The 14,153-nt window shown below is 40.8% G+C and overlaps 1 protein-coding gene across 1 annotated transcript in view; it reads right to left on the minus strand.

Annotated features, from left to right (window-relative positions):
• Nucleotides 1–4,999: 4,999 nt before the first annotated feature.
• The window catches only part of ANAPC1 (anaphase promoting complex subunit 1), an 86,596-nt gene continuing 77,442 nt past the window's right edge, over nt 5,000–14,153 (minus strand). The window contains 5 exon segments of the mRNA XM_049784457.1: nt 5,000–5,357; nt 7,842–7,976; nt 9,889–10,087; nt 12,258–12,353; nt 13,106–13,192. Coding sequence (XP_049640414.1) covers nt 5,242–5,357; nt 7,842–7,976; nt 9,889–10,087; nt 12,258–12,353; nt 13,106–13,192 — 633 coding nt within the window. The 3' untranslated portion in view covers nt 5,000–5,241.

The raw sequence follows: 14,153 nt of genomic DNA on the forward strand, positions 1-14,153 counted from the left end.
AATGTAAGAGATATGATGGAAGATGTGTATTTTAAAATATAAACATGTGATTTTTATTAAAATAAATAAATAAATAAAAAGAATGTGGGATTTTGCAATTAGTTGATAAATCCTTCAACTTGTCCGAGTTCTAGGTTCTACTGGCCATTCAGGAAGAAACTTTGAGCATGGTGAGACAATTTTCTGCCTATGCTGGAATCTTCACATTGGAACCTTTATATAATTTTCATCATCCAGAAACCCCAGATCAAATATGATATCTTTTTTTTTTTTTTTGTTTGTTTGTTTTTTGGTTTTTGGGCCACACCCGGTGGTGCTCAGGGGTTACTCCTGGCTGTGTGCTCAGAAATAGCTCCTGGCAGGCACGGGGGTGGGGGGGCCATATGGGACACCGGGACTCAAACCAACCACCCTTGGTCCTGGATCGGCTGCTTGCAAGGCAAACACCGCTGTGCTATCTCTCCGGGCCCCAAATATGATATCTTAATCATGTGTAGAAATGATCTGTCATTTCTTTGAAAGTACAATATCTAAAAGCTAATCTAGAGTATACATTTTGTATTTTCTCTAGTTAGAGGCTTTCTGTTGGACATTCTTAGCATATTTCTGGCACAAAGGTAGCAGTATTGAGGTACAATCTTACTGTATTTATTGTGGGCAAGTCACACCCAGAAGTGCTCAGGAACTACTCCAGCTCAGGTATTGAGGTCACTTCAGAAGTGCTTGGAGAGTGATATAGTACCAGAAATCAAAGCTGAGCTTCTCAAATGCAAAGCCTGTACTCTGAATCTTCCACCACCCAACTCACAAGTTTTTGTTCTTAATAATGATTAAAAACTAGACTATAGGGGGCTGGAGCAGAGGCACAAGTGGTATAGTGTTCTGCCTTGCGTGCTCTAGCCTAGGATGGACCCATGTTCAATCCCCGTGTCCCATATGGTCCCCCAAGCCATGGGTGATATCTGTGCGCATAACCAGAAGTAACCCCAGAGTGTCACTGGATGTGGCCCAAAAACCAACCCCTTCGCCCCAAAAGAACTCAGCGTCATATCTTATAGCATGTCTTACAGTCATAGAAATGAATGCTTTAGGCAGTTTCACCAACCCTCACTAAGCACCAGTATTCATTCTCTGCAGGCCCTTTCTCATAGCAAGTTTGGTTTAAAAAGCTAATCGAGGGGCCAGGGAAAGAGCATGGAGGTAGGGCGTTTGCCTTGCACGCAGAAGGTAGGTGGTTTGAATCCAGGCATCCCATATGGTGGCCCGAGCCTGCCAGGAGCAATTTCTGAGGGTAGAGCCAGGAGTAACCCTTGAGCACTGCCGGGTGTGACCCAAAAACCAAAAACCAAAAAAAAAAAAAAAAAAAAAAAAGCTGATAGAAACTAAATAAACTGACCCTGTCTAAAAATTGAGCCTCAGTTGTTCATAGGCATGTCTTCCCCAGATACTGTCAAAGTTTTCATGAAAAGCTGGATTCCATCTTCCCTTACAGCTACCCAATATCCTATCATGTGTAGAAATAGCACTTCTATATCCATATCTATGTTATTGAACATTTGGTTTGTTTCCACATTCTGGCTATTGAACTAAGCGCTGCAATGAATTGAGGCATGCATATATCCTTTTAATTAGTCCCGTGTTTGCTAGATAGATGTCAGGAAGTAACCACTGGGTCATACAGAAGCTCTATTTTTACTTAAATATATATATATATGCATATACTTGTTTTCTGGATTCAGGAGACACACCCAGATGCTCAGTTTTGTTCTTTGCTTTGTTTTGAGGTTCAGTCTTAAAAATTTTTTTAATTTATTGAAACCATTTTTATCTACAAATTACTTCATGCTTTCAGATAAACAATAAATCAGGGCCAATCCCACCATCAGTGACCTCCACCACTGTTCCCCCAAGTGTATCCCATACCCCCAAATCAGTACCCCAGCATGCCAGTATAATAGGCACATTTTAAGTTAGACTGTTAAAGTTTGGGACTCTTGATTTCACATTTGTTACCTTTGGCTTGGATATTTAGTTCTATTTTTAACACTAGCACCTGAAATCACGAGGATGGGGTAAGTCCATCCTTTCATATTTGTTTCTCCTCTTCCACTCTTTTTCCTTGATATATTCAGGCCAAGGGTATTGGAGACAACTCCCTTTTAGAACATTGCATTTCTTTATGCAGTTTCTAAATACATATGTGACATCATTCTACATTCTTCTGGATTACTTTAACATACCTTCCTTCCCGTTCCATCCATGTAGCTATAAATTGCATGATTGCATCACTGCTTACAGCTATGTTGAGTTCCAATTGTATATATGTACCATATTATCATGATTCACTTGTCTATTATTGGACATCTATGTTGATTCCAAGTTTTGGCTACTAATTGAGTGCTGCAATGAATAGTGGTGTGCATACATCCTTTTGGATGAATGTTTTTCTGTCCTGGGATAGATAACCAAAAAAGGGGTTGCTGGGTCCTCTGGCAGCTCAATTTGAGTTTACTAAATTCAAATACTGTTTCCATAGAGGTTGGACCAGGCAGCATACATCATTCCAGTGATGAGAGTTCCTTTCTCACCACATACCAAGCAGAGTATTTATGGTATGTGCCCCCCTCACTGGTTTAAGATGATCTAATTGTTCTCTTGATTTGGATTTCCCTAATGTTATGTGATGATGAGCATTTTTTCATATGTCATTTGACCATTTGTTGGTCTTGCTCACAAGAAGTATTGGTTCATTTCCTCTCCCCATTTATTGATTTTGTTGTTGTTGTTTTGGGGGGGGCCACATTCAGCGGTGCTCAGGGATTACTTCTGGCTCTGCGCTTAGATATCGCTCCTGGTTCAGGGGACCATATGTGAAGTTGAGGATCAAACCTGCAGACCTTCTGGGTCAGCTGTGTGCAAAGTAAACACCCTACTACTGGGTGCTACTACTCCGATCCCAGATTTCTTTTTTTTTTTAAGTTTTGTGGAGTTAACCTTTTTGAGTACTTTATATATCCTAGATATCAAACCATTATCTAATATATTGAGTGCAGACATTTTCTCCTATTGAGTGAGCTGTCATCTAATTTTAGCCTTTTTTTTTTTTGCCATATAGAAACTTTTTAGTTTAATATAGTTGCATTTATTCAGGTTTGATGCTACAATTCTTGCCATAGGCATCCTAATATCCTAATTGACTTCTTTGAGGTCCAAGTCTTGGAGTGTTCTGCCTGTTTTCCTCAATGAACTTTATGGATTTAGGTCTAATCTCTTGGTCTTAAATATACATTGAATTGACTTTGGTCAAGTGTGAGATATGGATCAACTTTTAATTGGGGGGGGGGATTGAGCCACACCTGATGATGCTCAGGGGTTACTCCTGGCTATACACTCAGAAATCACTCCTGGCTTGGGGAATCATATGGGACACCAGGGGATTGAACTGTGGTCCGTCCTAGGTTAGCATGTGCAAGGCAGACATCCTACTGCTTGTGCCACCGGTCCAACCCCCAATTTTTAATTTCTTATAGTTATCCAAATGGTTCCAACACCATTTGTTGTAGAGACTGTCTTTATTCCATTTCAAATTGTTGGCTCCTTTGCCAAAGATTAATTGACCATATACTTGGGGGTGTGTCACTAGATATCCTATTCTAACCCATTGGTTTGGAAGTCTGTCTTTGTTCCAATACCATTCTGTTTTGATCACCATGGCTTTGTAGTAGAGCTTCAAATTAGGTAGTAAGATGCCTTCTACTATCTTGTTTTTCAATATGGATTTGGCTATCCTGTCTCATAGGGTTCCATACAAACTTTATAATTGTTTTAAGTCTTTGAAAATGTTGCCTGCATTTGTAACAGATTGCATTGGATCTATATAGTAATTTATGTAAGATGGTTATTTTGATGATACTGATTCTTCCAAATCATGAGCATAGAATGTTCTTCCATTTCCTTAGGTCTTCAACTTCTTTCTGAAGTTTTCAAAACACCTCCATTGATTCCTAGGTACTTGATATTTTTGGATACTATTTTAAATGGGATAGACTCATTGATCATTTTCTCCTGAGTCATTATTTGTATAAAGGAATGCAACTGCATTGAATATGAAGCCAGCCACTTTGTTGTATTGGCTTATAATTTCTAGGAGCTTTTTTGTGGTCTCTTTAGGGTCTTCGATGTATATCATGATGTCATCTGCAAGTAAAAATTTTTTTGGCTTATTTATTATGGGGGGAGTTACACCCAGTGGAGCTCAGGGGTGACGCCTGACTCTGAGCCCAGGAATCACTCTGGTAGGGTCAGGGGAACGTAAGGAGTACCGGGGATTGACCATGGGTTTGTCCCATCTCAGCAGCATGCAGGACAAATGCTCTACCTACTGCTATGCTATTACTCCAGGCCCTAAATGTAGAGATATTTTGACTGCCTGTTTTCTGATTTTCTTTGGTTTAAAGGCCACTCTGGGCAGTAACTGGGGGATTGTATGTGGTGCTGAGATCAAAGACAAGGCAAGTATCTTTCCCCCATACTAACTCTCAGGCCCCTATTTTTTGTTTTGTTTTGTTTTGTTTTGGGGCCACACCAGATGACTCTTAGGAGTTACTCCAGGCTATGCGCTCAGAAATTGCTCCTGGCTTAGGGGACCAAGCTTCTCAGATAACCTGGCACTACACAGCTTTCCATTACTATTCCTGAAGCACCACAATTCAAATGCTTCAAAAATCAATATCCAAATCTGGAGCTATATAGTACAGTGGGCAGGGTGCTTCCTTGTGCATGGTAGATCTGGGTTTAAGCCTCAGCACACATTATAGCACTAGAAGTAATTCCTGAGTGCACAGCCATAGTAATAAATGAGCATCTTTAAGTTTGGCCCCAAACAAAAATAAACAAATGAACAAATGAATAAACTAATGAAACAAAAATCAAAAATCAATATTCATCCAGCCCCCTTGTCAATCACCCATAAAGAAGCCAAAAATGAGCAATCAAGATGTTCTGAAAACAAAGCAAAGAAACAATTTTATTTACAAAAGTAAAAGTTAACTTACTTCTATATAGGATGTTAATGCTGACAGCCATTGGAAGCTCCAAAATCTTTAAAACACATGGACATGCAGGTCCGTAGAGTTTTGCACAACCCCACACCCCACCCACAAGCTCTGCTGTAAAACCTATCACTCCCTCTTCCCTGGGTGCTTTGCCCAAGCTTGGGCAGTGCCTGAACACCAACCAGGATCACATGACCATGGGCTGCGGATTCCCCAGGAGCAAAGGGGCCAGTCTCAACAAAGCTCGAACGGGCATTTTCAGCTGCTTGAACTTGAACAGGAGCTCAGCAAAACTTGCACTTCCTTAAAAACAAACAAACAAACAAACATAAGGTCACCTCACAAAATAAACTCACCTGCACAGACTCCTACAAGAAAGTGCAGGCAACCTCAGGAAATGCTGGTTTCTTCCCTTTGAAAATAATTACCCAAAGATACTATGTAAAATTACATAAGAAATGTGCCTTTCTACCTTTATCGACCATGGACCACCCACTGAATATTTAACCAAAAGAAAGAGGATTGCAATGACAAATAAAGGAAGTCAGAGGTCCTTTCTCTAAAAGGCACTCATTTCAGCCACACTCCAATGCCAAGCCCAAGGAAAGCAGTCTGTGGACAGAGCTGGGACAAGTGATACAGCATGTTATCAAGGCCCCAAGGTCCCGAAGAATGTGCAGAAGGATAGGACCTAATGCTCTAAAGAAGTGTGTCCTTTCACCTCTATCTTTGCATGTAACCTCTTTCCTTTGTGCATTTCATTTTGAGATTCTACAAATGGCTTCATATTGTCTCAAAATTTTATTAATGACTTAAAATGTAAGAATAAAACTTGAGGGCCCGTAGATATGGCACAGCGGTGTTTGCCTTGCAAGCAGCCGATCCAAGACCTAAGGTGGCTGGTTCAAATCCCGGTGTCCCATATGGTCCCCTGTGCCTGCCAGGAGCTATTTCTGAGCAGACAGCCAGGAGTAACCCCTGAGCACCGCCGGGTGTGGCCCAAAAACCAAAAAAAAAAGAATGAAACTTGAGGTGAGCATGTCTTCAAGGCTATGCCTGGTTTCCCTCTCCCTCTTGCTCTGTCAGTCTGGAAATTCCCTTGAAGTTGAAAATTGGGGGGCATTTATACATTTCATCTCATCCCTCAGTTTGAGCCTGCTCATGCCTCAAGAAGTCATAACCAAGAAGCCAATGTTTCACGTGCACTGTCCAAGTTACATTGTTTGTTTGAAGTAGGAGAGTCCATCAGATCCCCATGGCCACAAGAGAAATCTATACTTCTGTTTCCTCTCTTCCTGTGCCAGAGTCAATATGCTTTGACCATGTCTTAAACTAGGTTGTTAGGGTTCAAGCAATATGAAGGACACCTTCCATTTTTCAAAAGTATTAGGCTCATCTCTTCAACTACTATCCTGAACTCGTCTCACTCTGAGATCTCAATGACATACACTTTTCAATATTTTCATCGTCTTCCACATGTGTCATATTTTCTTCTGTATCTTTTCCAGAACTTTCTCTATGTTCAATCTGTTTACTTTAAATCTGCCTTCCTTTTTATCATTTATCACTCATTTATCATTTATGCCAACCATGGGCACTCAGCCTCAAGTTCTATCTCTTACTCAGTTATAAACACAATCTGTGGCTGCTCTGGCCAATGATTTTGCTAATTCTACTGCTTGTGCTTGAACTGGAGCAAATGACTCTGGGCGATATCCAGCTAAAGGAGGACTTTCCATAATAAGTTTCCTTCCTTCAGGACTGAGTACCACCAGGTTAACTGCTATCATTTTCCCTCTAGAGCAGTCTTAAGGAGTTTGTGTAGCATTTGAGCTTGTTTATGAGGAAGACTAAATTCAATAAAGCAATTATGTCATGGCCACAATCAGGAGTCTTAAGATAGCAGCTTTCAGTCTGTGATCTTTAAAACAGAGCTAGAAATTATAATCAACTTGAAGTTTAAATGATCAAATGAAGCAATCTTCACCTTTATCAAAAGAACAATTTTAGCCTCAATTAGGGTGACACAATCTAAAAGTTATGTAAGTAAACAATTGTAGAATAATTAAAATTAAATAAACATTAGGATACCATTGATTGGAAAAACTTCCTGACAAAATGAGGTACTTATATTTTTAATTCTCTCATCTGAAAATAATCAAACACATATAAAATAAAGAATGCGGGGCCGGAGAGATAGCATGGAGGTATAGCATTTGCCTTGTGTGCAGAAGGTCGGTGGTTCGAATCCCGGCATCCCATATGGTCCCCCGTGCCTGCCAGGAGCAATTTCTGAGCATAAAGCCAGGAGTAAACCCTGAGCACTGCCGAGTGTGCCTCCCCCCAAAAATAAATAAAAATAAAAAATAAAATAAAGAATGCATTCAATTTTTGAACAGCATGCTTAACAAACTGGCTAAATACACTAAGAATCTGTTCATGTCTGAATTATAATAACAGTAATCAAGACTGCAGGACTAAAGATGCAAAAAGTACCCATACTAAAAACCTGATAGGTATCTATGCTGGACCCTTGTGAAGAATCCATCCTTTTCAGAATTGAAAGAAAATTTGATACATGTGAATAGCTCAGCTAGAAAACTTTCTCCACAATAACACCAACAGTGCATGAAGATCAAAACCTCAGGAGAGAAAATATCCAACTAGATACTCTTCCTCATTTCATCAATGAGACCAAACATCAATAAGAATCATGTGGTCAGGGGCCAGAAGAGCAGTGAGGAGAGCAGGGATGGGGATGTATGGAGCAGTGAGGAGCGCAGTTACCTTCGAGTTCCAAAGCTGGCAGATGGCGGGGGGCAGGCACTGAGTAGTAGACCAGGAAGCAGGCTAGCATGCCATGCTGTGCGTCATCGCAGGGTTGTCCACTGAGGTAGGCTTGAAGGCTCGCATCACCAGCAGCTGCAAGAGAAACAGGCAGGACTGAAACAACCCACTATACAAGCATGAGGGTACATTACTATTATTTGTGTCAAGAGCTCAGTGAGCTCTTAGCCCACACCAGGCAGGTACCAGGCTGGGAATTCAGACACTGTAGAAAAGCAGATAGCTTCCAGCACTGTGGAGAGAGTGATTACCCCAAACCAGACAGCAAAAATCCCTACAGAGTTCAGGGTTCACACAGCTCTCACAGGCTCTCACAACGTCCTTCTCTCTGCTAAGTATTGGAAGAGAACAGCCTAGTTCCACCTCTGCTCCTTAAACTCTCACATCATAATCATTGTGTCAAAGCACAGATGATCAACTTCTTCCTTAGAGTTTCAATCAGCCCAGGGTGACATAGAGAAAACACATTTTTACTAAGTTCTCAGGAGGAATCGAGGCAAGAATAGAGCTGAGGAAGCACAAAATTCAGGAAGAAAAGTGTGCAGTTTCTGAGAAACAATTGGCTTAAAAAGAGCTGCAAAGGAATGAAGGGTCATGCATGCACAATGATTAGCCTTTATACATGGACAGATGGCCACATGGCAATTCTTCTCTGTACTCCAACTCCAATGAATCAGACATTTCAAAGATTTCAGGGGGATAAATGTGTTTAACATTTGTAAAATCATTCTTTCAGATATTATAAAGTATGTGAAGGGAGATGACAACAAAACAACATTTTGAAACCTGTAGCAGAATTATAGGCAAAGGATAAACATATGGGGCCGGCATGGTGGCGCTAGAGGTAAGGTGTCTGCCTTGCAAGCGCTAGCCAAGGAAGGACTGCGGTTCAATCCCCCGGCGTCCCATATGGTCCCCCCATGCCAGGGGCAATTTCTCTCTCTCTTTTTTTGTTTTTTTGTTTTTTGGGCCACACGAAGTAACGCTCAGGGGTTACTCCTGGCTATGCGCTCAGAAATCGCTCCTGGCTTAGGGGACCATATAGGACACTGGGGAATCGAACCGTGGTCTGTCCTAGGCTAGGGCAGGCAAGGCAGGTACCTTACCTCTAGCGCCACCACGCCGGCCGCCAGGGGCAATTTCTGAGAGCTTAGCCAGGAGTAACCCCTGAGCATCAAACGGGTGTGGCCCCCCCAAATAAAGATAAACATAATTTGATTCTAAGACAGAAGTAAAAAAATGCATTATGGGAATGATCAGTGCAGGAGCGAAGGAAGGAAGGAAAGGGAATGCCAAGGTTGATTCCCAGAACCACGAGTGGAAATAAAGGTGAGGGGCCGGAGAGATAGCATGGAGGTAAGACCTTTGCCTTGCACTGTCCTTTGCACAAGGACAGTGGTTCGAATCCCGGCATCCCATATGGCCCCCTGAGCCTGCCAGGAGTGATTTCTGAGCATAGAGCCAGGAGTAACCCCTGACGCTGCCGGGTGTGACACAAAAACAAGACAAAACAAAACAAAATAAACAAAAAAAGAAGCAAAGGTGAAATAATAATGGCTGTTGAGAACAATGTCACAGAGGAGTATGAAAAAAGCTTGGGGGGTGTGTGCTACAACTTCAGTACAGCAGTTAGAATGTATGCCCTGTAAATAGTTAAACAGGGTAAAATACCAAGTATCCCCATATGCTCCTGAAGACCACCAAGAGTAATAATTGAATACTGAGTACCAACAGGTGTGGACTAAAAATAAAACAAACAAAAACTGTTTTGGGGTATTCAGGGATGAGGCTGAGAGGCAAAATACCTTTTGCAGGCATGAGAGGAAGTTTCTTCCCTGATAATGGTCAAATTCAGTTTTTAACGATTGAGTCTAATAATGAACTTCACAGACATTCTGGCTTAGATTTTCCTTACTTCCCAATGAAAAACACATGTAAACTGGAAAAGTTTGAGTTCCTTAGAAGGGCAATAGCATGACCTTATTACCTTGTAGCCACTGGTCCAGAGTATTATCAATAGTGCATTTTACAACAGGGAGGAACTCTGAATTCATGAATAGCCCTCGCTTTGGGTGGTTCTGCAGCCGTTCCTGATGGCTTCGGGAGCTGAAGAACTCTAACACCAACTTTATCTGCCAAAGTTCAGATGTCTCAGACATTTCTCTTCTTCCTAGTCTTCTGACAGCCTTGAAAAGAAATAGTAATTCATTAAATCAAAGGCTAAACTTGTCCTATCTCTTCCTCACATGTGAATATTGGAGCATTTGTATTTTTTAAACAGAAACATACCCCAAGTTGAGAAGGGTAACCAAGATAACAGCATTTAGTAGGGGTGGTGGGGAGACATGGATCATGCCTCAGGGCTCAAACTCAGAGTCTTGCACATACTAGTCATGAGTTCTACCACTTGAGCTAACTCCACTGTCCTAGGTTTGTTTGTTTGTTTGTTTGTTTTTTAAGAAATATCAAAGGATCGGAAATGACAGAGGAATGTTCTATTCTAATGTAGTGTCACCACAGAGAAGTTCTCATTAGACACAGACACTGGTCCATTATAGACTGGTCCCCTACAAAAGGCTTTTAGCCAAAGCAACAAAGACAAATGAACTAATCCTTTATTAATGGCTCTGAAAAAGAAAATATCTATGTCTAGTCATCATTAGGAATCCCATGTGCTATATAAAGGCAAGGCCAGGATAAGGCTGGGGTTCCCACAATAAAAAGGTAAATACAGGGGCCGGGCGGTGGCGCTAAAGGTAAGGTGCCTGCCTTGCCTGCGCTAGCCTTGGACGGACCGCGGTTCACGGTTCGATCCCCCGTTGTCCCATATGGTCCCCCAAACCAGGAGCAACTTCTGAGCACATAGCCAGGAGTAACCCCTGAGCGTTACCGGGTGTGGCCCAAAAACCAAAAAAAAAAAAAAAAAAAAAGGCAAATACAATTGTACTGACAATTCTGCACCTGAGTTCCATCTAAAACTCACCATAGCTACAGGATTTTCTAAATATGCTGATGGCTGCAAAGAGATGACTGTCACCCATTGCTTAACTGCTCGATAAAGGTACAAACCATATATTCCTATGGCTCGATCCAAAACCAAGGCCAATACCAAACTTAAAGGGCATTCTGGGTCTGCTTGTCATGTTGGAACTAGTTTTGTAACTATAAAAGAAAGTTACTGAACATGCAATTTCCAGGTTTTAAATGTACTGTCTTGCCTAAATGTATTTTCCCACAGTTTTCACTAGATTATTCTGACCATAGGAATTATTTCTTTGTTTTGCCATACATCAAAGCTCATCTGTAACCTCAATGTATCATAGTCACTTGAAGAGAGGTTTAAAATAGATCCTGGACATCATTCTAGAAACTAATCCAGGATATAGGAAATCTGATGTAAGAAACAGTTTTTTGAGGATTCCGGGGTAAATTATAGCGATTAAGATACTGTATTAGCTTCACTACAAAATGGGTCTAAAAGATAAGTATTAAAAAGCTGCTATGGGCTACGGAAAAGATACCGAGAGTAATTAGTTGTTCCTTTGGGGTGCTGTTAACTACGATACCTGCCTTAGTCATTTTCAGATTTTCATGGATGAGAATGACAAGGTAGGTGACTAAACTCGGGGTCTTGTATGAATTCCTCCCTGATGAACTTTTACCCTCCTGCCCACATCCACTTTTCAGAATTAAAAAAAAACAAAAAACAAAAAAACGATAGCATAAAAGCACTTTTCACTGAATTTCAACTAACAAGTCACTCCACAGTAATCCTAAAATCCTATAAACTTTACCAATGCAGGTTCAACATACGATACTCTCAGGTCTAGGGACATGTTCACTTAGGTGTCTTCCTACTGTATTTCCCAGAAAGATGATTTTTCAGAAGGAAGATAAGACACCATGCAAAGAGGCTAAGGGATAGAGAGCAGAATATTCCCTTCCTCTCTGAGTCCAGGAGTAAAGGAAGAAGGGTGTGAGAATGAAAATACTGAGTAAGACAGTCCACTAAGAAGAGGCATTAAGTTCCAGGCTTTCTGAGTGTTCATACACTTTCAACTTTGATAAGGTTCTCTTTGTTGAACTAGCAAATGCAAATCATAAAAAAAAAAAAAAAAAAAGAAAAACAATAGGTAGAGAGGCCAGAGAGACGGTAAAATGGGTGTCTCTTGCCTTGCTTGCAGCTGAAATGGGTTAAGCCCTGAACCAAGACAGTTGTTCCAAGAGCCACACTAGGAGTGAGTCCTGCAGTACTGCTGCCTGTAGCACTCCTCTCTGCCTGCCAGCAAAAATAAAGGAATTTTTCTTCACTATAGAATAGATCTCAATAAGTTGAGTAAATTCTTTGAACCATACCTGATCCATCGCTATATAAGCAGGTAACATCTCCGGTGTTTCCTGAGTAACACATTCATAGAGCACTGAAGAAAAGAGATCCAAAATTTCCTGTTTCTGTGAAACATAAGAAAGTAACTGTAGCTCTGTATGTATGCCAATGCACATTCCAAAACCTGCTTAACCTTTTTCTTGGTTTTTTTTTTTTTTTGTTTTTTTTGTTTTTGTTTTTGTTTTTTTTTTTTTTTTTGGGGGGGGGGGTCACACCTGACAGCACTCAGGGTTACTCCTGGCTCTACGCTCAGAAATTGCTCCTGGCAGGCTCTGGAGACCATATGGGATGCTGGGATTCGAACCACCATCGTTCTGTGTGCACGCCCTATTTCCATGCTATCTCTGCAGGCCCCACTTTAACCCATTTTTAAGTTCTGTGGGATACAAAATAGCAGCGGTGAAGGTAGAGCAAGAGTACAGTGGGCAGGGAACTTGCCTTGTCTATGACAGACCCAGGAACGAGTGACAGAACCACACAGGGTCTTCAGTCCCATGGGAGTGACCCCTAGTGAAGATCCCAAAGCAAGCCCTGAGCTCAGCTGGATCCAGAACCAAAATTCAAACCAAAAAATATGAAGTTTCATCCACCAAACTAATAGTTTTAAAAAATTCTTACATTATCTTTTCAATCAAGATGAAAAGTTACATATTTTATTTTTTACTATGGGAAATCTGTTTTTTGCTTAGCTTCAACTATCCCAGGTCTCTGGTACCAAGTAAACAAATGGTAGACATGTACATTATGAATTTTTTGTTGATACCCACAGAAATAATAAATTCAAGCCTTAGAGCTGTACAAACCATATAATATGTACCTGGCCCATGTTCACAGTAGGTTTACAGAAATACTCTGCAAAGGAGAGAAGTGCTGGATCAGAAGTGAAGGCAGAAATCGTTTCAGGCTAAAACATAAAAAAGGATAAATGTGAGACAATAAATTTTACCTCTCCTTATTGTTCTACTCATAATGTACAGTTTTAAGAAACCTATTTTATATTTTCCACAGATTTATCCAACATAACCCAAGGTTATACAGACTTGTTCTGCCAAATTACAACAAACATTTTGCACAGGTTAATGAGATACTGATTTATCAAAAGGTCAGCCTTTTCTTTTTTTTATTTAAAAAGGTTTTTCCTCTTTTATAAAAATGAAAAGCAAACTGTTCGGATCTTTGAGATGAGGGGCTCTAACTTAGACAGGAAGCAACCGTGCTAACTTTATTTAAAATCTATCCTAAAGTTCTCCAGAAGTATTTCATAGTTGACGTATCAAATCCTGATGAACAAATGTAACTATTATTCACTGTCTATTTAAACCCTAGCACTAAAGGCTCAATCCGTAACTGACAAAAGGGAGAAGAGGTAAGTGAGGTAAAGCGAAAGCTCAGCCTTGCTCCTACAGGGCCCAGAGTTTGAACCCTGTCAGCATATGTCCCACCCACCGAGCACCATGAGTATGAGCCTAGTAGCCTCTGCACTGAAGCATGTCAGGCTTGTATGGCTGAGTCAAATATTGTCACAGTAGTCCCCATTTCTCTGAGGGCCACCAAGGCATTCCTGAGGCAGGTAAACCAGACCAGGTGTGCAGTGCAGCAGAAACTTGTTTCATATTATGAAACAAACTGCTCTATCCTAAATAGAAAAAAATAAGTCTGTGTACTCAGTTCTCTAGTTGCCCCTAATTAGATAATTTGCTGCACTGAAAAAAAAAAACTATATAACTATTGTTTACATGCCCTATAAACCATAGCACTTAGTACAGCAGGGAAGGCACTTGCCTTCTACTCAACTGAGCCAGTTTTGACCACCTAAAACATGAGATGGTCCTGAGAACCATCAGGCATGATCATTGAGCAAAAAG

This window comes from Suncus etruscus, chromosome 12 (assembly GCF_024139225.1).
Source record: "Suncus etruscus isolate mSunEtr1 chromosome 12, mSunEtr1.pri.cur, whole genome shotgun sequence".
In the NCBI taxonomy this organism is placed as follows: Eukaryota; Metazoa; Chordata; class Mammalia; order Eulipotyphla; family Soricidae; genus Suncus; species Suncus etruscus.